The following is a 22,513-nucleotide window of genomic DNA, read 5'->3' as shown; positions in this document are numbered from 1 at the left end:
TTCCATATTTACGAAAGGATATACTTGCTTTGGAGGCAGTTCAGAAAAGGTTCACGAAGTTGATTCCGGAGATGAGGGAGTTGACTTATGAGGAAAGGTTGAGTAGGTTGGGTCTCTATTCATTGGAATTCAGAAAAATGAGAGGTGATCTCATCGAAATGTATACGATTATGAGGGGGCTTGACAAGGTGGATGCAGAGAGGATGTTTCCATTGATGGGGGAGACTAGAACTAGAGGGCAAGATCTTAGAATAGGGGGCTGCCCATTTAAAACAGACGAGGAGAAATGTCTTCTCTGAGGGTTGTAAATCTGTGGAATTCGCTGCCTCAAAGAGCTGTGGAAGCTGGGGCATTGAATAAATTTAAAACAGAATCAGGCTCGAGGGGCCGTATGGCCTACTCCTGTTCCTATTTCTTAAGTTCTTATGTAACTAGTGGGGTGCCACAGGGATCAGTGCTGGGCCTCAACTATTTACAATTTATTTTAATGACTTCGATAAAGGGACCAAATTTGCTGATGATACAAAGATGGGTGGGAAAGCTAGTTGTGAACAGGACAAAGAATCTACAAAGGGATATAGATAGGCTGAGTGAATCGGCAAAAACTTGGCAGATGGAATATAATGTGAGAAAATGTGAGATTATTCACTTCCGTAGGAAAAATAAAAAAGCAAATTATTATTTAAATGGGGAGAGATTACAAAATGCTGTGGTACAGAGGGATCTGGGGGTCCTTGTATATGAAACACAAGAAGTTAACATGCAGGAACAGCAAGTAATTAGGAAGCCAAATGGAATGTTGGCCTTTACTGCAAGGAGGATGGAGTATAAAAGTAGGGAAGTCCTGCTATAACTGTACAGGATGTTGGTAAGACCACACCTGGAGTACTGCATACAGTTTTGGTCTCCTTATTTAAAGAATGATATACTTGCATTGGAGGCAGTTCAAATAAGGTTCACGAGGCTGATGAAGTTGTCGTCATATGAAGAAAGGTTGAGCAGGTTGGATCTGTACTTATTGGAGTTTAGAAGACTGAGATGTGATATTATTGAAACGTACAAGATTCTGAGGGTAATTGACCGGGTAGTTGCAGAGAGGATGTTTCTCCTAGTGGGGGAATCTAGAATTAGGGGGCAGTTTCAGAATAAGGGGTTGCCCATTTAAAATGGAAATGAGGAGGAATTTCCGCTCTCAGAGGGTCGTGAATCTTTGGAATTCTCTACTTCAGAGCTGTGGAGGCTGGGTCATTGAATGTATTTAAGGTGGAGATAGACAGATTTTTGAATGATAAGGGAGTTAAGGGTTATGGGGAGCAGGCAAAAATCAAATCAGGCATCATCATAGGCAGTCCCGCGGAATCTAGGAAGACTTGCTTCCACTCCCAAAGTGAGTTCTTTGGTGGCTGAACAGTCCAATACGAGAGCTACACACCCTATTACAGGTGGGAGATATTCGTCGAGGGAAAGGCGGGTTTGCCGCACGCTCCTTCCGCTGTGCGCGCTTGACTTCATGTTCTTTGCGTTGAGACTCGAAGAGTTCAACGCCCTCCCGGATGCACTTTCTCCACCTTGGGCGGTCTTTGGCCAGGGTCTCCCAGGTTTCAGTGGTGATGTCGCATTTTACCAGGGAGGCTTTGAGGTGTCCTTGTAATGCTCATTTACCATGAAGGAGCTCCGCATAAAGCATTTACTTAGGGAATCTCTTATCTGGCATGCGAACTATGTGGCCTGCCCAGAGAAGCTGATCGAGTGTGGTCAGTGCTTCAATACTGGGGCTGTTCGCCTGGATGACGACACTGATGTTGATGCGCCTGTCCTCCCAGGGGATTTGCAGGATCTTGCGGAGACATCATTGGTCCAGCGACTTGAGGTGCCTTCTATACATCGTCCATGCCTCAGATCCATGCAGGAGGGCGGGTATTACTACAGCCCCTGTAGACCATGAGCTTGGTGGTAGATTTGAGGGCCTGGTCTTCAAACACACTTTTCCTCAGACGGCCGAAGGCTGCACTGGCGCACTGGAGACGATGCTGAATCTCCGCATCAATTTCTGCCTTTGTTGATAAGAGGCTCCCGAGATATGGGAAATGGTCCAAGTTGTCGAGGGCCACGCAGTGAATCTTGATGATTGGAGGGCAGTGCTGTGTGGTGTGGACAGGCTGGTGGAGGACCTTTGTCTTACGGATGTTAAGCGTAAGGCCCGTGCTTTCATATGCCTCAGTGAATACACTGACTATATCCTGGAGTTCAGCCTCAGAATGTGCGCAGACTGCAGTTCAAAGACAGAGGTTGGGGTGATCTTGGACCTGGCCTGGAGGTGGCGTAGGTTTAAGAGCTTCCTACTGGTTCTGTAGTTTAGTTCCACTCCAGCAGGGAGTTTGTTGATTGTGAGGTGGAACATCACGGCCTGCATGTTGTTGTGAAGCAGGCGAAGGATGTTGACAAATTTTTGGGGGCATCCGAAATGGAGGAAGACGCTCCACAGACCCTCATGGTCGACGGTGCCAAAGCCCTTTGTAAGATTGAAGGCGGACATATGTAAGGGTTGGCGCTGCTCCCTGCATTTTTCCTGCAGTTGTCGTGCTGCAAAGATCATGTCCGTTGTGCCCCGTAGGGGACGAAATCCACAGTGTGATTCCAGGAGGAGTTCCTCAGCCACAGGGAGAAGACGGTTGAGGAGAACTCGAGCAACAACCTTCCCAGTGGCTGATAGCAGGGAGATTCCCCTGTAGTTGCCGCAGTCGGACTTGTCCCCTTTTTAAAAAATGGTCACAATCACTGCATCTCTGAAATCTCCCGGCATGCTCTCCTCCCTCCAGATGAGAGATGAGGCCATGTATCTGCACCAACAGCGCCTCTCTGCCATACTTTAGCATCTCAGCAGGGAGTCCATCCACACCTGTAGCCTTGTTATTCTTGAGCTGTTTTATGGCTTTGCCTACCTCGTGCAACGTTGGAGTTTCATGGAGTTGGTGGCGGGTCGCATGCTGCGGAATGGAGTCGAGAACACTCAAGTCAAAGACAGAGTCTCGATTGAGGAGATCTTCAATGTGCTCCTTCCATCGGGCCCGGACAGTCTCGGTGTCCTTGATGAGTGTTTCCCCATTCTTGGCCAGGAGTAGGGTGGGGTGTTGGGAGTTTGGACCGTAGGTGGCCTTGACTGCAGTGAAGAATCCTTGCATATCGTGGCTGTCGGCCAGTTGTTGTATCTCCTGTGCTTTCTCCATCCACCACCTGTTCTTTATCTCCCTGGTTTTTTGTTGGACCCGAGCCTTAAGCCATCTATAATGTTGTTTTGCAGCTCCCAAGTTGGGTTGTTGCTTGAGGCTCAGAAATGCTTTGCGCTTGCGATCTATTAGTTCTTCGATCTCCTGATCATTTTCATCAAACCAGTCCTGATGTTTTTTGGTTGAGTGACCAAGTGTCTCTTCACAGGTACTGGTTAGAGGCCTGGAGGGCAGATCAAGCGCTATGGGAATTCAGCATCTCAGGGTCATCAAGGCATGCCAGATTGGCTGTGAGGCGCTGGCTGTATAGGGCTCTCTTAGCTGGGTCTCTCAGTGCCCTGGCATTAACTTTTTTGCGGCACTGCTTCTGCTGTCCCCTCTGCTTTGGGGCGATGATGGATTGGATTACACGGTGGTCCATCCTGCAGTCGTCAGCTCCTGTCATGGCGCGGGTGATGCGCATATGCTTGCGATTCCTGGCTCGAACGATGACATAGTCAAGCAGGTGCCAGTGTTTGGAGCGAGGGTGTTGCCACGATGCCTTGTATTTGTCCCACTGGTGGAACAAGGTGTTGATGATGAGTTCATATTCTAGACATTTTGTCAGGAGTAGGGTACCACTGGAGTTGGCTTTCCCTACCCCCTCTGTGCCAATCATGTCTCCCCAAAGGGCTGTGTCTTTGCCAACCCTGGCATTAAAGTCACCCAGGAGGATCAATTTGACGTCCGTGGGGAAGCGGGACAAGGATGTCTTAAGGTTGGAATAAAAACCCTCTTTAGCTTCATCCGTTGCACTGAGTGTTGGGGCGTACATACTGATGACTGTGGTGCATTGGTTCCGGGATCGGGTGAGATGACGAGTCATAAGGCGTTCGTTAACTCCACAGGGGGAGTCTTTGAGGTGGTCGACCAGCTCATTCTTGACGGCAAAGCCGACTCCATGAAGGCGGCGTTCTTCCTCTGGTTTCCCTTTCCAGAAGGAGGTGAAACCTCCACCATGTTCCTTCAATTGGCCTTCCCCTGCCCGCCGGGTCTCGCTTAGGGCGGCAATGTCAACGTCAAAATGTCTGAGTTCCCAGGCAACTATGGCGGTGCGGCGTTCCGGCCTGTTGCTGTTGGAATTGTCCATGAGGGTCCTGACGTTCCAGGTCCCGAACTTCATACTGACGAAGTGGAAGATGCCTGTGCGTGAGTTCCTTTTAATGTGGGGTGGCCGCTGCACACCGGCAATCACACAGGCTTAGCTGAGCAAGGTCTTGGTCCAGTGGCAAGGGGGTCCAAGACAACTGGAGACCAGGCACAGCTGTATAAGCCTAATTGCCGACGGCGAAGTGTTGGCCGCAAGCTCAGCACAGAGTAGCGCCATTGATGGTAGATGGCCCGAGGCTTGGTTGGGGGGCAGGCATTAGGAAGGTCACTACCAAAGTTATTTTAAGAATTAAAAGTTGATAAATTCCCAATTTGTTTAAAAAGTTTTTAAGAGTTGTTAAAAAGTCTAAGATGTAGATCAATAATAGGTTATAAAAGTTTCCCCAATTGTTTAAAAGTTTAAGATTGATTAATAGTTTTTTTTTTAAAAAAGGAATTAAAAGTCGATTAAAAGTTTACGGTGCAGGGGTCCCTTCGGGCCGAGTAGAAAGGGCCGGTGCAGAGGTCCCTTCGGCCCGGGACAGAAGCGGGCCGGTGCAGGGTCCACACAAATCCGTCGGGCGAGCACACCAGGCCAAAGACAGCTCCGTGGTTTTTTTGGCTCCGACCCTCACTCTCCTTGGTGTGTGTGTCCCGGGCAGTCCCAGTTTCCCGTTGTTTCCCAGGCAGTGCCGGGCTCGGTCCCCGGGGAGTGCTCCTCCTCACAGCCAGACGGCTCGGGCTGCAAGCCTCGAACAGGAGTCGCAGGTCGGTGCGAGGTCCCTTCGGCCTGGGATAAAAGCGGGCCGGTGGCGGGGTCCCTGGGTATGCACTGGTCTAGCATCAGCAGGCACTCCAGCCAAAGAGGAGCCCAGCAGCTAAGCTTCTGTTTAGATTCTGGGGCCAGGAGGAGCTGGAGTGCTTCACCGGGCTGCACAGAACCAGGCTGCGCCATCACCGCTCCGAGCCCCACTACCAACGTCAGGCTAACCGGTCTTATTGATGGCGGAGCAGGCTCGAGGGGCCAAATCGCCTACTCCTGTTCCTATTTATGTTCGTATGTAGTGCGCTATTTCATTCAGAAATAGATTCTTCGACAACTGACTGCACATTGGCTATCAAGACCTGTTTTGTCCTTTCTAAATTTATCCTATTAGCCTGACTGTCCACCCAAATAAGAGAGTTGAGCCCCCAACCCAAACAATCTATAAGCATAACTTTATTTCTATGTCACCAGAACACATCATCATCATTGGCAGTCTCTCAAAATCGAGGAAGACTTGCTTCCACTCCAAAAGTGAGTTCTCAGGTGACTGTACAGTCCAATATGGGAATTACAGACTCGGTCACAGGTGGGACAGTCGTTGAAGGAAAGGGTGAGTGGGGAGTCTGGTTTGCCGCACGCTCCTTCTGCTGCCTTCGCTTGTTTTCTGCATGCTCTCGGTGACGAGACTCGAGATGCTCAGCGCCCTCCCGGATGCTCTTCCTCCAGTCAGGGCGGTCTTTGGCCAGGGATTCCCAGGTGTCGGTGGAGATGTCGCACTTTATCAAGCAGGCTTTGAGGGTGTCCTTCAAACGTTTCCTCTGCCCAGCTGGAGATCGCTTGCCTTGTAGGAGTTCAGAGTAGAGCGCTTGCTTTGGGAGTCTTGTGTCGGGCATGCGGACGATGTGGCCTGCCCAACAGAGTTCTGCTTTAGAGAGGTTCAAAAAGGAGACTTGGAAATACAAGAACAGAGCAAAGTATGGAAGGTCTCCTACTTTGTTTATTCATGCAGTAGAGTAACTTGGTTTGGAGTGGGGTCATTTTTCTAGGTATGCTAACAGCATTGTGAGTACCTTCACAACATGGACTGCAGTGGTTCAAAGGCGGCAGCTCACCATCATCTTCTCAAAGGCAACTAGGGATGGGCATTAAATCCCTGCCTTGTCAGCAATGCCCACATCCCAAATAAGTACGTCCATGTAAAGTAACCCATGGATAACTCTTTCTGTTATTGGCCAGCTGTATGTACTGTGTTTCATTGCTGATGTCTCACCTTCGGAGAACTTCCAATGTCCCTCTTCTGCATTCCTACAAAAGTACTAACTACCTCAGCAAATCCAAGAACTACAAATGACATCTTGTAGTATTTCTATTACTCATTAAGATCCTTGGTAGCGAACAGTGATACATTAATTCAATCTGCCTCAATTTCTATCCAGCACTGCTTATGAGATTTTAGCAGGGGGTTTACATGGCATTGGGCTGGGACTTTACAGGATCTCTCATGTCAATGCAGCTTTTCTGATGCCTGCCAGTGTGCCAACAAATATTTACCCATTGTGTAAAGCACAAACAGGTCTGTCCATCACCATCTCTAGACGATCCCAAAGGTTCCACTGTCTTTGTAACAAATAAGATGCACTGTCCATTGTCTAAGCGGTTTGTAGCCATATTGTAGGCCAGTTCGTTAGATATATTAGGCCAGTTTGTTAGATATATTCAAAAGTGAGTTAGATGTGGCCCTTACAGCTAAAGGGATCAATGGGTTTGGAGAGAAAGCAGGAATGGGGAACGAAAGTTGCAAAAATGATCAGCCATAATCATATTGAATGGTGGTGCAGGCTCAAAGGGCCGAATGGCCTATTCCTGCACCTATTTTCTATGTTTCTATATCATGATGGTGCACATCAGCGCCATCGGTATAGAATTTCATGCATCAAAGCAGAAATATCAGAAAAATTATGTGCTTAACCAATCTTCTTCATATTTTTCCACAATGGAGAATTAAAAGGAGCATAAATATATATATTTTTTTTTAAAAAGAGGCTGCAACTAAAAGGCTTAGAATACTGGAAACTAAAAACATACAATATAATGGAAGATTAGCAGACTACAGCACCAGAGGCAGAATTGTAAACTCCTAACGAGCGGTTAGCTCCGTACATAGCAGGAAGGTTCAACAGCTGCAGGTGGGAAACGACAATTTTTTTTCCTCACTTGCCAACTGATTGGCAATGGGATGGACACAGCCAGCTTGCATGCTGCAACAAAATCCACAATAACCCTCTCCAAATCAGGTGTCAGTCAGCTGCATCACTCCTGCAACAGAAAGCTTGAGTAACTTACTCCCAGGGCCTTAGTCAATGCTGTTCTTCCTCGGCCAGCTTCTGGGGATCTTTGTGTCCTTGCAAATACACTCCCATTCTGATTTTCCTTCTGCACAGCACGATGGAAATCAAACTCAGGACAGCTGTAGAAAGGGGACTTCCATCCTATATGATACTGCGCACTGTTCTTCTATCACTCTACATCACTACACCATTTCAAAAAAGAAAACTTGTACTTCACTCATCATTAGATTCTTTGTAAAAATAAAGAAAGTGTGCCATGACTTTTTTTGTAGATGGTTAAACATTACCTTTATTTGCAGTATTAAAATCATCACATAAATCAGAAAAGTACTTAAAAGCAAAGATTGGACTTTACCAACATGTTGACAAGTTGAAGGGAAAGGGGAATTTTCGCACCTTTACCTTCACAAATGCCGAGGACTTAAAATTACATTTTACAGGCATAACTCTTCTTGGAGCCATAAACATTCTGCACAAAACACAAACATTTCTAAGGTCTCCAACACAACTACACCGATAGAAGAGACAAGGCAGTGATTTAAAAGGCATTCTGGCATGATTTAAAAAATTTGCTGATGTAGCATTATGATGATGTAATTTTTTTCAGCAATTACCCTGTAATTTTTTTCTACTCATCAAGGCAAGAGATGTGCGAAGGAATGGAGCACATTACCACTGGAAGCACTCAGTTTCAGCAACAAGCACTCCCAGTCCATTGGAAGCTCTGCTCCAATAACGTGACTTAAGCCCAACATCTTATACCACAGCAACATGAACTTTTCCATTTCCTTCACAACCTATCCCTCAGGCCCTTCAGAATGAGATAGCAAATGTAAGTGCCAAAACAGCACAATCATTTTAAGCAGGAAAAACTTAATGAGATACCTGATCAACTCAAAAAGAACCCTGAATATTCTAGTTATCACAATCATACAAGTAGAGCTTCCAAGTGTAATTGTATTTTGTGTGTTGCTTTCTAATCTAACCATCGCAGTCACCGTCTCACAGTATGACATCAAAGTCGCACAGGAGCCCCCAGTGATCACTGCAAAACCGTCCACATTCCAGCTTGTCTAGTCCCATGAGGGTCATTTGCTGTGGGACAATCTGATCTTTGCTGGCAGCTCTGAAAAACACACGGTCAAAGCGGAGCCTGCAAGTATAACGTGCTTTCAGATTATTATTAGTTTTAGTATCCCAGGTGTAACGACAGTGTTCAGGTTTGTTTAAGAATTCCCAGACATCCGAGATACCAGCTGGCAAACCTCCAACCTTTGTAACCTGCGAAGAAAGCTCAGGTGAGAAAAGAAATTCTGCACAATACACCAACAGTAGTCACACTCAACTTTATGTTCACGACAACACAATCCCTCCCTTACCAAGTTGGCTGACACGCGAGGTACTCAGTGCCCTCCAGGATGCTCTTCCTCTGCTTTGGACTGTTGTGGGCCAGAGATTCCCAGGAGCCAGTGGGGATATTGCATTTTGTCAAGGAGGCTTTGAGGGTGTCCTTGAGGCGTTTCCTCTGCCCACCTGGGGCTCACTTGCCATGTCGAAGCTCTTGCTTTGGGAGTCTCGTATCGGGCATGCAGACGATGTGGCCCGCCCAATGGAGCTGATCGAGCATGGTCAATGCATCAATGCTGGGGATGTTGGCCTGAGTGAGAACACTGATGGTGCGTCTGTCCTGGCAGTGGATTTGCAGGATCTCGCGGAGGCAGCGCTGGTGGTACTTCTCCAGCGATTTGAGGTGACTGCCGTATATAGTCCATGTTTCTGAACTATATAGGAGGGTGGGTATCACTACTATCCTGTAGACCATGAGCTTGGTGCCAGATTTGAGGTCCTGGTCTTCAAACGCTCTCTTCCTCAGGCGACGCTGGTGCACTGAAGGCAGTGTTGTATCTCGTCATTAATGTCTGCTCTTGCTGACAGTGGGCTCAGGATATGGAAAATCATCCACGTTGTCCAAGGCCTCGTCGTGGATTTTGATCATCGGAGGGCAGTGCCGTGTGGCGGGATCAGGTTGGCAGAAGACCTTTGTCTTACGGATGTTTAGCACAAGGCCTATGCTCTCGTACGCCTCGGTGAAGGTGTCGACGATGGCTTGGAGCTCGGCCTCCGAGTGTGCACAGACGCAAGCGTTGTCTGCGTACTATAATTCAATGGCAGAGGATGGGACGACCTTGGATCTGGCCTGGAAGTGGTGGAGGTTGAATAGATTCCCATCTGTTCTATAATTTAGCTCCACTCCGGCGGGGAGCTTGCTACGGGCGAGGTGTAGCATTGCAGCAAGGAAGATCGAAAAGAGCGTTGGTGCGATGACGCAGCCTTGCTTGACCCCAGTCCGGACGTGGATTGGGTCTGCGGTAGATCCATTGGTCAAGATCATGGCTTGCATGTCACCGTAGAGCAGACGGAGGATGGTGACAAACTTTTGAGGGCAGCCAAAACGGAGGAGGACATTCCATAATCCCTTACGGTTGACAGTGTCAAAGGCCTTTATGAGGTTAAAGGAGGCCATGTACAGGGGTTGATGCTGTTTCCTGCATTTCTCTTGCAGTTGCCGTGCAGTGAAGATCATGTCCATTGTACCCCTTCGTGGACGGAATCCGCATTGCGACTCTGGGAGGAGCTCTTCAGCCGCAGGGAGAAGACGACTGAGGAGGATTCTTGCAATGACTTTCCCTGTGGTGACAGCAGGGAGATTCCTCTGTAGTTATCGCAGTCGGACATGTCCCCTTTTTTGATCACGATTACGGTGTCCCTGAGATCTCCTGGCATGCTCTCCTTCTTCCAAATAAGAGAAGTGCTGAAGCAATGCTCTAAGCAGAGCTTCGACACGGCAAGCGAGCTCCAGGTGGGCAGAGGAAACGCTTCAAGGACACCCTCAAAACCTCCTTTGAAGCAAAGCAATGCTGAAGAGCAGGTCCCCTGACGCCATTATATAGTAAAACCATCTTGGTAAAAATCTCAGAAAATATTTGTGTGTAGTAGAAATCAAATGAAACTGTTTAGTTGCAACAGATTACGAAAAAGAAACCACAATCACAGATTAACAGTCACACGGTAGGCAATGTTCGTGTTCAGGTGACACTTCTTCCCCCCCCCCCCACATTGAGCCATGTTCAGCCCTTACTTACTCTAGCTCCTCCCTTACAAAGTTCATGACCTTGGCTATGCCATTGGGGAGAGAAACACTGGATGGAGGATGGTGCTTTCCAATAGAAATGAAGGTAAAGCAAGAGAATGAGACACCAAGCTTTGATAGAGCAATGACAGTTTATTGCAACATCCAATACTTCCAGTGACCCTGTCCCTTTTGGGCTGGATTATGAGGTCAGATATTGCTCGACAGTTTTAGTAAACTGTTTATTGTACAGATCGTGAATACTGGTCCGATGTTGCTAACGGTCACCAAAATGGAATGAGTTTATCTGAACGGGTCGGTGCTCACACAGTAAGTACTGAGCAGACACACCATTGTGTAATGTCATTACAGGAGATATACCAATGCCTTCACATGACTGTTCATACAGTCAAGCACTTGGGAATTTAATGCTCTAAGCTGGATTCTTAAGCGAGTTTCCCACCTCCATGGAAAACCTCCAACACTTGTATTCCATTTGGCAATAACTAATTAATGTCATACCAGTATTCATCAACACGCAGCTGATGAATGGTTGTTTGCCATATTATTAGAGGCAAGTCTCCAGAGTTGCAGCAGTGTGATTGCCTGAAAATTTTAAATATAAACTGAATTTTCCATTTTTTTTTTTAAATTAAGAAGTTTTCCAGTAGTTGAAGGGTTAGGAACAAGGGGCCTAGGTATGACTAAATGCCATAGATTTAGAACAGAGGGCAGGAGAAACATGCTGAGGCTGTGGAATTCACTTCCAGGATTAGTGGCCGAGGCAGAAACTATGACAAGATAGGTGGATGAAGGAAAATGAGCTGAAAGGAGAAGGGCGAGTAAAGGTGTTTAGAACCGTAAACAGGAGGATAATGGCTGACATGGACTGGTTGGGCCGAATGGCTTGTTTCCGTGTTGTAATTTTTTTGAATAAAAGAACAAAGTTAGTTGTGCAACATTTAGTCTTTTACCTCCCATGCAAATTACATAGAAATATGATGGAGGGATAGAGAGAGCGAGAGAGAGAAAACATCAAGAGTTTTGTTCTTGAGGACCTTAGAGATTTTTTTCTACTAAATAATACATATTTTTATTCAGCTCAGGGTTAAGGTATGGCCCAAAGCAATAATTTTAGTATTTTTCTTTTGAATTTGATAGTGGAAATTTCTCAATGACAACAAAGTAATGATGTGTAATTTTATTCCAAGTGGAAAAATAAGTCCCTTTCTGGCTCTTAATCACAGGTACAAAGAAAATAGAGAAGGCTCCCTGAGGGTGGTCTTATAAATAGTAGTGATCATGTAGCCCCACCCATAAAGTCTCCTAGATATAGGAGAAAGGCCAAAACTCCCAGTGTAAACCACTATCGTTTGAAAAAGTATAGGAGAGATGATAAAGTAAATGAAGAATTAGGATGAATGAAGGTAGGCTGCAGCAAAAGATTAATCAATAATAGAAGAAAAAATCTTCTTAGGACGGCAACAGAATTTGTCAACAAAAAGAGAAGAACTGAAGTATCTTATCAGAAGAAAACTTTATACATGGGAATGAGAAGGTTGGGAATGTCATGTGTTTGCATGGCTGCAGTGTATCACTAATGCCTTAATGGTTTTCCTCCTCTCCACTGTCCTTCCCTCAGCAATATTTATTAGTGTGTGGATTGCAACGAGTAACAAGTAACAAAACTCAAAACTGACCCATATAAAATAGTTCAATTCATATTTCTGCAAGCCAGGCAAAACTACAAACCCGAACGTACTTTTTGTAACGCACTCACCTCCTGGTCTCTCAGATTGGTGTCTCCTCCGAATATTACCGTGGCACACTCCGGTGCTTCTTTGATTTTCTTCAGTACAATCTTCAGTTGTTTCAATCGTTCCTGGGAATGTGTCTTAGTGCTCTCCAGGTGGGAAGTCATTAAGCAGAAATCATTCCCTGCAATGTTTACCTGTAACAAGGTTGGGTGGGGGGGGGGAGGTGGGCGGGCAGGACAAAGACACTTGTTTGATGCATCATTTTTCAGTAATTCTATGAAACTGCCTCTAGAATGCCTGAATCGCTCACGTCATAATCTGTCTCCTTCAAATGAAAAGCCATGTTTAAAAGGTACTTAAGTATATTCCAATATCTTGATTAAAAAGTTCCGCTTCCCTTGGAAACTAATTCAGTGCAATTCTTTACATTTTCTTAAGAAATGAGAGTTAAGGTGCGATGCTTAAACCTTCTTCAGCTACAAGGGATGGGAATCGACTATAAGCATCCAGTCGTATATTTTGCTTGGATTTTAAACGTTCCTGCCATTTGAGCTTGGTTAAGCTGACACAAAGTTCAGTTTTACTATAGATTTTATCTTTTCCCCTCAAATTTTAACAGTTGCATCGTATTCCAGTGGGCACTGCAAGGAGTAGAGTGTCTGATAGACACTAACAATATGATTTAGCTTCACAAGTTTCCTTTTGTTTTGTTGAAAGTACATTTTAAGTTTTGAGTTCCTTTATTAGTTGTGTCCCTTAAAAGAAAAGGGGGGGGGGCACATGAAAATGTGTTTATTCTGTTGATAACACTGGGGGAACTCAGTTTTCTTTAGGATTTTTTTTATAAAGAGAGTATTGACACTGCTGTGTCAGCCAATGAGTTGGAGGTTGGATGGGATTTATGGCAGGACTTACAGCAGAGTCTATTTTACTACAGAGTCTATTTAAAGAGTCTCTATGAATTATAGCAAATAGAACTCATGACAGAAACTACAGCAGTCTCCCAATAAAAGCAGCATTATTTCTCCAGCAAAATGCAATGTGTGAAGAATAATTGCATGATACAAATTTTGTGCGCACAATCAATACAACAATCACTTACAACAGTGCAGTCTCCAAGTGTGACTGACGTGGGAAATACCCAAACATCTCCATTCTGGCTGGGACTTGTGGCATCACTATATGCAGCCTTTTTTTTTTTTTAAAGTAGCAGTTCTCAATGACTGCATGAAGCTTTCCACCTGCACAGGCATGGTGCAGGACATGGTTTGCTGCCATACATGGTTTGCTGCCATGCAGTTCTAAACACACCATGGAAGTTCCCAAAGGATATGGTGAGCTGTAAATAATCAGCAATGTAAAACAAAACTTCACTATTTTAGAAAAAGAGTCATGGGTGCCCGCAATACTGGAAGAAAATGCACATGGCAGCAGAGCGGATATAGAAGAGGCAGGTGAGCTTCGGGTCAAGCAGTGCACCAAGGTGTCAAACCTTCCAACACAGCCAAGTGGCAATTGGGAAGGTGAATGGAAGTCAAGGCCAGATGCCCATAGGCTCTGGCAAATGCCAAAAGGGATTGCTTTGATTTTGCCAAAATTAAGCTGGAGAATATTTTGACTCAAAGACGGACTGCACAGGAGGCGGCCATTTAGCCCATTGAATCTGCGCCGGCTCTTTCGAAGAGCAGTCCAGTTAATTCCACTTGCCCGCTCTTTCCCCATATGCCTGCATTTTTTTCTCCTTCAAGTATTTATCCAATTCCCTTTTGAAGGCTACTATTGAATCTGTGTATCCATCACTCTATTAGGCAGTGTAGCCCAAATCCGAACCACTTGTCGAGCTTGGAGCATTTTCTTTGCTGGATTACAGCTGGTGTTCCCAGTATACATGTGGGAGCTGATCCTCCATCCTACTGGATGATCTCACCAAGGGGTAACATGTAAATGGTGAAAAGGAGGGACCAAGAATAGATTCCTAGGTGGTCCCTCGAATCGAGGATGACTTGCTTCCACGCCAAAAAGGGATGAGTTCAATGAGTTCACAGGTGTTTCAGTGAAGAACCTAATATTCCAGGCCCGAACTGCATATTGAAGGGTGGAAGATGCCTGTGCGTGGATTTTTTAAAAAACGTGCGGTGGATGTTGCACCCCAGCTACCACACGGGCTTGACAGAGCTTGGTCTTGGTCTAGTGGCAAGGATTAACCAAGACGACTGGAGATCAGCTCTGCTGCACAGACCTAGTGCGCACACGTATCACACTGTGGGCTGGCCCGTGCTGCCACTGGGCCCATGCCTCTCCTGGGCACCGAGCGCATCACTCTGCAATCTCCCGCCGTTCCTGCACCTCAACCTCGCCGCTCCTGGTTTACTTGTCCACGCTCCAATCACCGACCTGGGTTATGGTGACGTCCAATCCAGTCACCCTCTTCACAGCCATCGCCCTCCTGCACCAGCTCATGCTGCTCCTTGGAGTGATCTGCCTCTTTTAAGGCCCCAACCTGCCGCAGATGTTCCCTTACAGGTCAGAGCCGCCACGCTGCACTGGGTACAGCAGAGGTAACTGTATAGGTCAGGGAGAAGTGTTTGGAGACTCTTGAGATAACCTGGTGTATGAAGAATTCTCATTCAATTAAAGCATGTTTGCTGATGAAACTCTGGGCCCAAGTTTCCACACGATAAAAAACGGGTGCCCCTCCGAGCTGGGCGCCTGTTTCTCGCGCCTAAAAAAAACCTCGCGATTCTGGAGCGTTCTGCAGCTCCTTGTCTGCCTGGCGCGGCGCCCAGGGGGGGCAGAGCCTACACTTGCGCCGATTTTGTAAATGGGAGGGGGCGGGTACTATTTAAATTAGTTTTTTTTCCTGCCGGCAATGCTGCGCGTGCGCGTTGAAGCATTCGAGCACGCGCAGTGTGAAAAAAACATTGGCACTCGGCCATTTTTGTAGTTGTTTAATTTTTGAACATTTTTTTAATAAAAGCACATTGCCATCAGCACTTGCAGCCTTCTCACTGTCTCCTCCTCCTCCCCCTCCCCCCCCTTCGCGGGGAGAACGGGCGCCTCCTTTCCCCCCCGCGGGAAAGAACGGGCGCCTCCCCTCCCCTCCCCTCCCCTCCCTCCCCCCGCGGGCAGAACGGGCGCCTCCTACCCCACCGCGGGAAAGAACGGGCGCCTCCTCTCCCCTCCCCCCCCCCCCCCCCCCCCCCCCGCGGGCAGAACGGGCGCCTCTCCCCCCCCACCCCACAGGAAGAACGGGCGCCTCAGGCTGACTGCAGAATTCTCCGTGCCTGAAGCACTTTCACACAGGTAGGAAGATGGTTTATTTAATCTTTTCTTTGCTTATAAATGTTTATTCAGGTTGGATTTATTTGTATAATATTTGTAGAAGTATAAATAAGGATTTATTGTAGAATTTAATGAGTTCCCTTCCCCCCCCCCCCCCCCACCTCGTTCTGGACGCCTAATTTGTAACCTGCGCCTGATTTTTTAATGTGTAGACAAGGTTTTTTCAGTTCTATAAAACTCTTCACTTGTTTCATTCTACTTTAGTTTGGAGTACGTTTTCACTGTGGAAACTTTGAAATCAGGCGTCAGTGGCCGGACACGCCCCCTTTTGAAGAAAAAATTCTGTTCCAAAGTAGAACTGTTCTACCTGACTAGAACTGCAGAAAAAAAAATGTGGAGAATTGCGATTTCTAAGATAGTCCGTTCTCCACCGGTTGCTCCTAAAAATCAGGCGCAAATCATGTGGAAACTTGGGCCCTTTATTCCACCTTCTCTAATTCTGCTCAATACACATCTATTTACAAGTGCAGAGTAACATTAAGCAACAGCGAGAAAATGAGCTTGATTTTTTTTTTACAACTTTTACAATGAGAACTTAAGTAGATTTAAAAAAAAATGTTAACACTGCAAAGGATTTCCCCCCTCAAAAATGACTAGGATGTAGCTATTTCTTTGAGTGATACAATAGATAACTGATTTTTCTCCTCAGAGATCACTTTGCATCCTTCCTACCTGAACAGTGAGGAGGTTTCTCTGCATGGAGGTGGTTGGAAAAGGTGTTATTTCTTGATTCAATACTTTCACTCGGGATTTTTTCAGCATAATGGCTGTGTAGTAGTTTTCTTCGTTTGCTAAACAGAAACAAAAGAATGCTGCTTTAAATTTCTTGATAAAATAACGCCTGTCCTCCCACTTCCCCTCCAATGTAAGTCAGCTCTACTCCACGCAACCTCCTCAATTTTGCAGTTTACAATAACTTGCATTTACATAGCACCTTTAACGTAGTAAAACATCCCAAGGCGCTTCACAGCAGCGTTAAACAAAAGTTGACATCAAGCCACATGGAGATATTAGGATAGGTGAGGTAGGTTTGAAGGAGCGGCTAAAAGGAGAGCAGTGGAAGGTTGAGAGGCGGAGAGGTTCAGGGAAAGAATTCCAGATCTTAGGGCCAAGGCAACTGAAGGCACAGCCGATGAAAATCGGGGATGCACAAGACTTCAGATTCGGTCTGCTTTGTGTTCAGCCAAGATCTGATTTGGTAACAAGGTGCGCTTGTTACCAAATCAGACAACTGCGTGTTAGATTACACGCCAAAATTAAGCATTCATCAATTGAAGGCTGGACTCAAAGTATCCTAAGTATATGCAATAGGGAGTGTGAGGGGGAGGCCTTTACCTTAAAGGAATTTTAGATTCCATCTGGTATCCCTATACTCTGCCATCAGCTCATCTTAAGTAGAGAATGAATCTCAGAAGACAGTTTCAGAGATCTATATACCGAATACGCTTGTATTCTAAAAAGAGCTGCTCAGAATACTGAAATAAATCCACAGATGTTAGTACAGTAAGTGTATTTACTTTACTCACTGCCAAGTACAGAAATTTGAACAAGCACTTAAAAGCAAGGTTGGAAGACAGATACACTCCATTACCACATTTAGTCCCAGTCACCTGTGATCTATATTTGATTTGATTGACTGATTAATAAAGTATATTTAACAAAATGAATCAATAATTTTAAAAAAATCAACAAAACTATATCTGAGCTTCATGAATCGATCTTGCTATCTTCACCACTCAGTGTAATTGGGTCAATGTGTGGGCTGTTGACACTCCATTTACTCTGACGCATTTGCAGTTTCTCAATACAGATTAGTAATACGTAAACTTCTACACCTTTGACCCAACATAATTATAAGATATTGAAGATTTTGTTGGTTAATCTTGCACCGCCATTGACAGCCGCAGTCAATCTATAACTTCACGCCAGTCTCATTCCAACAATTATCAACACTTAGATTGTGAGATCAAGCAGTAAACAAGACAACCACCATCTATCCTCTCACCACTTATAAATATTCTGGAACCTGAAGTGTTTCAAATCCTTGTGTATTCTTAGGGGCAACAATAACAGGACACGTTGGAGACAACAGGGACAGACGCCTCATGAAATTGATCCTAAAGATCATTTAGGGGCAGAGAAAGAGCTGAGGGGAAATAACGTAATAAGGCACCAACAGGGAATAGATTTCCTGCAGACCAATGAATGCGCTACTCACTCTAGCTCAGCAAGTAATAGGAACAGGAATTGGCCATTCTGTTAAAGCAGGCCGATCTGCACCTCAACTCAATTTACCTGCCTTTGCTCCTTATCCCTCGATACTCTTATCTAACAAAAAAAATCGATCGATCCCAGTCTTGAAAGCACCAACTGTCCCCGCATCCACAATCTTTTGCAGGAAGAAAATTCCAGATTTTTACTATTCTTCGTGTGAAGAAGTACTTCCTGATTCTACTCCTGAATGGCCGAGCTCTAATTTTAAGATTATATCCACTCATTTGTGATTCCCCCAGAGGAAATAGTTTCTGCATTTACCCAATCAAATCCTTTGATATAATTTAAACACTTCGATCAAATCACCTCTCAATATTTGATACAGGCCAAGTTTATGCAACCTATTCTTTATAATTTAACCCTCTTAAGCCTGGGTATCATTCTGGTGAATCTGCGCTGCATCCCCTCCAAGGCCAACACATTCTTCGAGGTGTAGTGCCCCAACTGAATGCAGTACTTCAGATGGGTTCTGACCAAGGCTTTGTACAACTGAAGTATCATTTCCTCACTTTTGTATTCCAGCCCCTTTGAGATCAAAGTCAACATATCATTAGTCTTTGATTACTTTTTGTACCCATCTACTAGTTTTAATGATTTGTGAACTTGGACTCCCAAACCTCTTTGCTCCTCTACAGTTCCTGAAGGCTAGCTTAGTTTTTAAACATTAGGGGCAGAGTCCCACAAGCAAGAGAAATGGTGCATGAACCTTATTTGCCGATATTCTATGCCAACTTTTTGGACCAATACAGAATCTTCAGACACAGCTGTCGCAGCTCATCACTCAAAGCTTCAATAAGTTCTCAGTCTTGGCTCAGTGGTAGCACTCTTGCCTGAGTCAGAAGGTCGTGAGTTCAAATCCAACTCGAGGCTTAAGCACATAGTCTAGGCTGGCACTTGCAGTCCTGAGGGAGTGCTGCACTGTTGGAGGTGCAGTCTTTCAGATGAGGCATTAAACTGAGTATCTCTCAAGTGGACGTACAAAATCCCACTGCACTATTCAAAGAGCAGGAGAGCTCTCCCAATGTCTTGACCAATATTTATCCTTAACTAACATCCAAAATAAATGATCTGGTCATTTATCTCATTGCTGTTTGTGGGACCTTGCTGTGTACAAATTTTCTGCTGCATTTCCTACATTACAACATTGACTACACTTCAAAAAGTACTTTATTATGGCTTTGGGATGTCCTATGGTCGTGAAAGGCAAGTGCTATATAAATGCAAGTTCAATCTTTCTTAAACATGGAAATCCAGCTGGGGCAACTCTTGTAGTGTAGTCATTGTTGTAATGTGGGAAACGCGGCAGCCACTTTGCGCACAAACAGCGACGTGATAATGAACCGCTAATCTGTTTTTGTTATATTGATTGAGGGATAAATATTGGCCAGGCCACCGGGGATAACTCCCCTGCTCTTCTTCGAAATAGTCAACGGGATCCTTTACGTTTCTCTGCAGCCTGCCAAAGAGGACCAAGAGGCTTATTGGCTAGAAACAGGTTTTCTGCAGAACTGCACTTACTGACAATAAGAAGCAAGCCTAAGTCTGTTTGGGATTGTTACTCCTCCACCCACAGCTTTGATTGATTTCTTCAGGTGGGTAAATTTTTACATTCAGGGTCACAGCACGAGAACACAACATTGCAGCCACTCCCAGGTCCAGAAAAGCTGCAAGGATCAGTGCTTGGGCCTCAGCTATTTACAAGCTATATCAATCACTTAGATGAGAGAACCGAGCGTGATGTATCCACGTTTGCTGACAATACAAAGCCAGGTCAGAAAGTAAGCTGTCAGGACACAAAGAGGCTGCAAAGGGATATAGACAGGTTAAATGAGTGGGCAAGAAGTTGGCAGATGGGGGGTAAATGTGAAATTATCCACTTTGGTAGGAAGAATAGAAAGGCAGAATTTTTGTTTTTAAGTGTGAGAAACTAGTAAACATTGGTATGCAAGGCATTTGTGTGTCTTTATATGCAAATCACAGAACGTTAACATGCAGGTACAGCAAGCAATTAGGAAGGCAAATGATATGTTAGCCTTTATTGCAAGGAGGTTGGAGAACAAGAGTAAGGAAGTCTTGCTACAATTGTATAGGGCTTTGCCGAGACCACACCTGGAGTACTGTGCACAGTTTTGGTCTCCTTACCCAAGAAAGGATATACTTGTCTTAGAGGGGTGCAACAAAGGTTCACGAGATTGATTCCTGGGATGAGAGGGTTGTCCCATGAGGAGAGATTGAGTAGAATGGGTCTATATTCTCTGCAGGTTCGAAGAATGAGAGGATGGATGCAGAAAGCGGTTTCCCCTGGCTGGTGAGTCTAGAAGTGGGGGTCATAGTTTCATAATTAGGGTTTGGCCATTTAGGACTGAGATGAGAAGAAATGTCTTCACTCAGAGGCTTGTGAATTTTTGGAATTTTCTACCTAGAGAGCTGAGGATGCTCAGTCGTTACGACTGAGATCGATAAAGACACTAAAGGAATCAAGGGGGGTGGGGTGGGAAGGTGGAGTTGAGATAGAAGATCAGCAATGCCCGAGGGGTAGTGTTTGCTCGTGCTGTTGGGGAGGGGTAAAACTAATATGGCAGGGGGATGAATACCTATGCAGAGAGACAGAGGGAAGTAAAATAGGAGCAGAAGCAAAAAATAGAAAGAATGAAAGTTAAAGTGAAGGGCAGAGAAACCCAAGGCAAAAATCAAAAAGGGCCACATTGCAGCAAAATTCTAAAAGGGCAAAGTGTGTTAAAAAGACAAGCCTGAAGACTCTGTGCCTCAATGCGAGGAGTATTCGTAATAAGGTGGACGAATTAACTGCACAGGCAGCAGTTAATGAATATGATATAATTGGCATCACGGAGACATGGCTCCAGGGTGACCAAGGCTGGGAACTCAACATCCAGGGTATTCAACATTCAGGAAGGATAGACAGAAAGGAAAAGTAGAATGGGTAGCGTTGCTGGTTAAAGAGGAAATTAACGCAATAGTAAGGAGGGACATTAGCCTGGATGATGTGGAATCTGTATGGGAGGAGCTGCAGAATACCAAAGGGCAGAAAATGCCAGTGGGAGTTGTGTACAGACCACCAAACAGGAGTAGTGAGGTTGGGGACAGCATCAAACAAGAAATTAGGGATGCGTGCAATAAAGGTACAGCAGTTATCATGGGTGACTTTAATCTACATACAGATTGGGCTAACCAAATTGGTAGCAATACGATGGAGGAGGATTTCCTGGAGTGTATTAGGGATGGTTTTCTGAACCAATAGTCTAGGAACCAACCAGAGGGCTGGCCATCCTCGACTGGGTGATGTGTAATGAGAAAGGACTAATTAGCAATCTTGTTGTGCGAGGCCCCTTGGGAAAGAGTGACCATAATATGGTAGAATTCCTTATTAAGATGGAGAGTGACACAGTTAATTAAGAGACTAGGGTCCTGAACTTAAGGAAAGGTAACTTCAATGGTAGGAGACGTGAATTGGCTAGAATAGACTGGCAAATGATACTTAAAGGGTTGACGGTGGATAGGCAATGGCAAACATTTAAAGATCACATGGATGAACTTCAACAATTGTACATCCCTGTCTGGAGTAAAAATAAAACGGGGAAGGTGGCTCAACCGTGGCTAACAAGGGAAATTAAGAATAGTGTTAAATCCAAGAAAGAGGCATATCAATTGGCCAGAAAAAGCAGCAAACCTGAGGACTGGGAGAAATTTAGAATTCAGCAGAGAAGGTCAAAGGGTTTAATTAGGAGGGGGAAATAGCGTATGAGAGGAAGCTTGCTGGGAATATAAACACTGACTGCAAAAGCTTCTTTAGCTATGTAAAGAGAAAAAGATTAGTGAAGACAAACGTAGGTCCCTTGCAGTCAGATTCAGGTGAATTAATAATGGGGAACAAAGAAATGGCAGACCAGTTGAACAAATACTTCGGTTCTGTCTTCACGAAGGAAGACACAAATAACCTTCCGGAAGTAGTAGGGGACCAAGGGTCTAGTGAGGAGGAGGAACTGAAGGATATCCTTATTAGGCGGGAAATTGATGGGATTGAAGGCCGATAAATCCTCGGGGCCTGATAGTCTGCATCCCAGAGTACTTAAGGAAATGGCCTTAGAAATAGCGGATGCATTGGTGATCATTTTCCAACAGTTTATCGACTCTCGATCAGTTCCTATGGACTGGAGGGTAGCTAATGTAACACCACTTTTTAAAAAAGGAGGGAGAGAGAAAATGGATAATTATAGACCGGTTAGCCTGATATCAGTAGTGGAGAAAATGTTGGAATCAATTATTAAAGATGAAATACAGGCAACTCTCGATTATCTGGGGCCCTCGGGGATTGGGCTATTCCAGGTAAACGATTTTGCCGCTAGGGCGAGTGCAATAGAGTACATTTTCTATCAGTCTTGCTTGCTTCCTGCAATCTTTATTTCTTACTTCCTTTCTGTACAACCAACATGTTATGACTGGTGTTATCAACTTGTATAGATGTGTATCGCTGTAAATGCATTTTATGAAAAAGTGAGACCTTCATCAGTCGGCGGAGAAAG

The 22,513-nt window shown here is 45.2% G+C and overlaps 2 protein-coding genes across 2 annotated transcripts in view; one reads left to right on the top strand and one right to left on the bottom strand.

The window, feature by feature from the left end:
* Window positions 1-22,513, top strand: part of acot13 (acyl-CoA thioesterase 13) — a 220,355-nt gene that overhangs the window by 147,240 nt on the left and 50,602 nt on the right. The gene's annotated exons all lie outside the window — the stretch shown is intronic.
* The window catches only part of tdp2b (tyrosyl-DNA phosphodiesterase 2b), a 39,321-nt gene continuing 24,538 nt past the window's right edge, over window positions 7,731-22,513 (bottom strand). Inside the window, exons 5-7 of the mRNA XM_070880619.1 lie at window positions 16,371-16,489; window positions 12,380-12,550; window positions 7,731-8,750 (exon numbers count right to left, since the gene is read on the bottom strand). Coding sequence (XP_070736720.1) covers window positions 8,472-8,750; window positions 12,380-12,550; window positions 16,371-16,489 — 569 coding nt within the window. The 3' untranslated portion in view covers window positions 7,731-8,471. The remainder of the gene's footprint in view (window positions 8,751-12,379; window positions 12,551-16,370; window positions 16,490-22,513) is intronic.

The sequence above is a fragment of the Pristiophorus japonicus genome, chromosome 5, assembly GCF_044704955.1.
Source record: "Pristiophorus japonicus isolate sPriJap1 chromosome 5, sPriJap1.hap1, whole genome shotgun sequence".
Taxonomy (NCBI): domain Eukaryota; kingdom Metazoa; phylum Chordata; class Chondrichthyes; family Pristiophoridae; genus Pristiophorus; species Pristiophorus japonicus.
The sequence above is the reverse complement of the archived record's forward strand: the minus strand, read 5'-3'. Positions and strand labels throughout refer to the sequence as shown.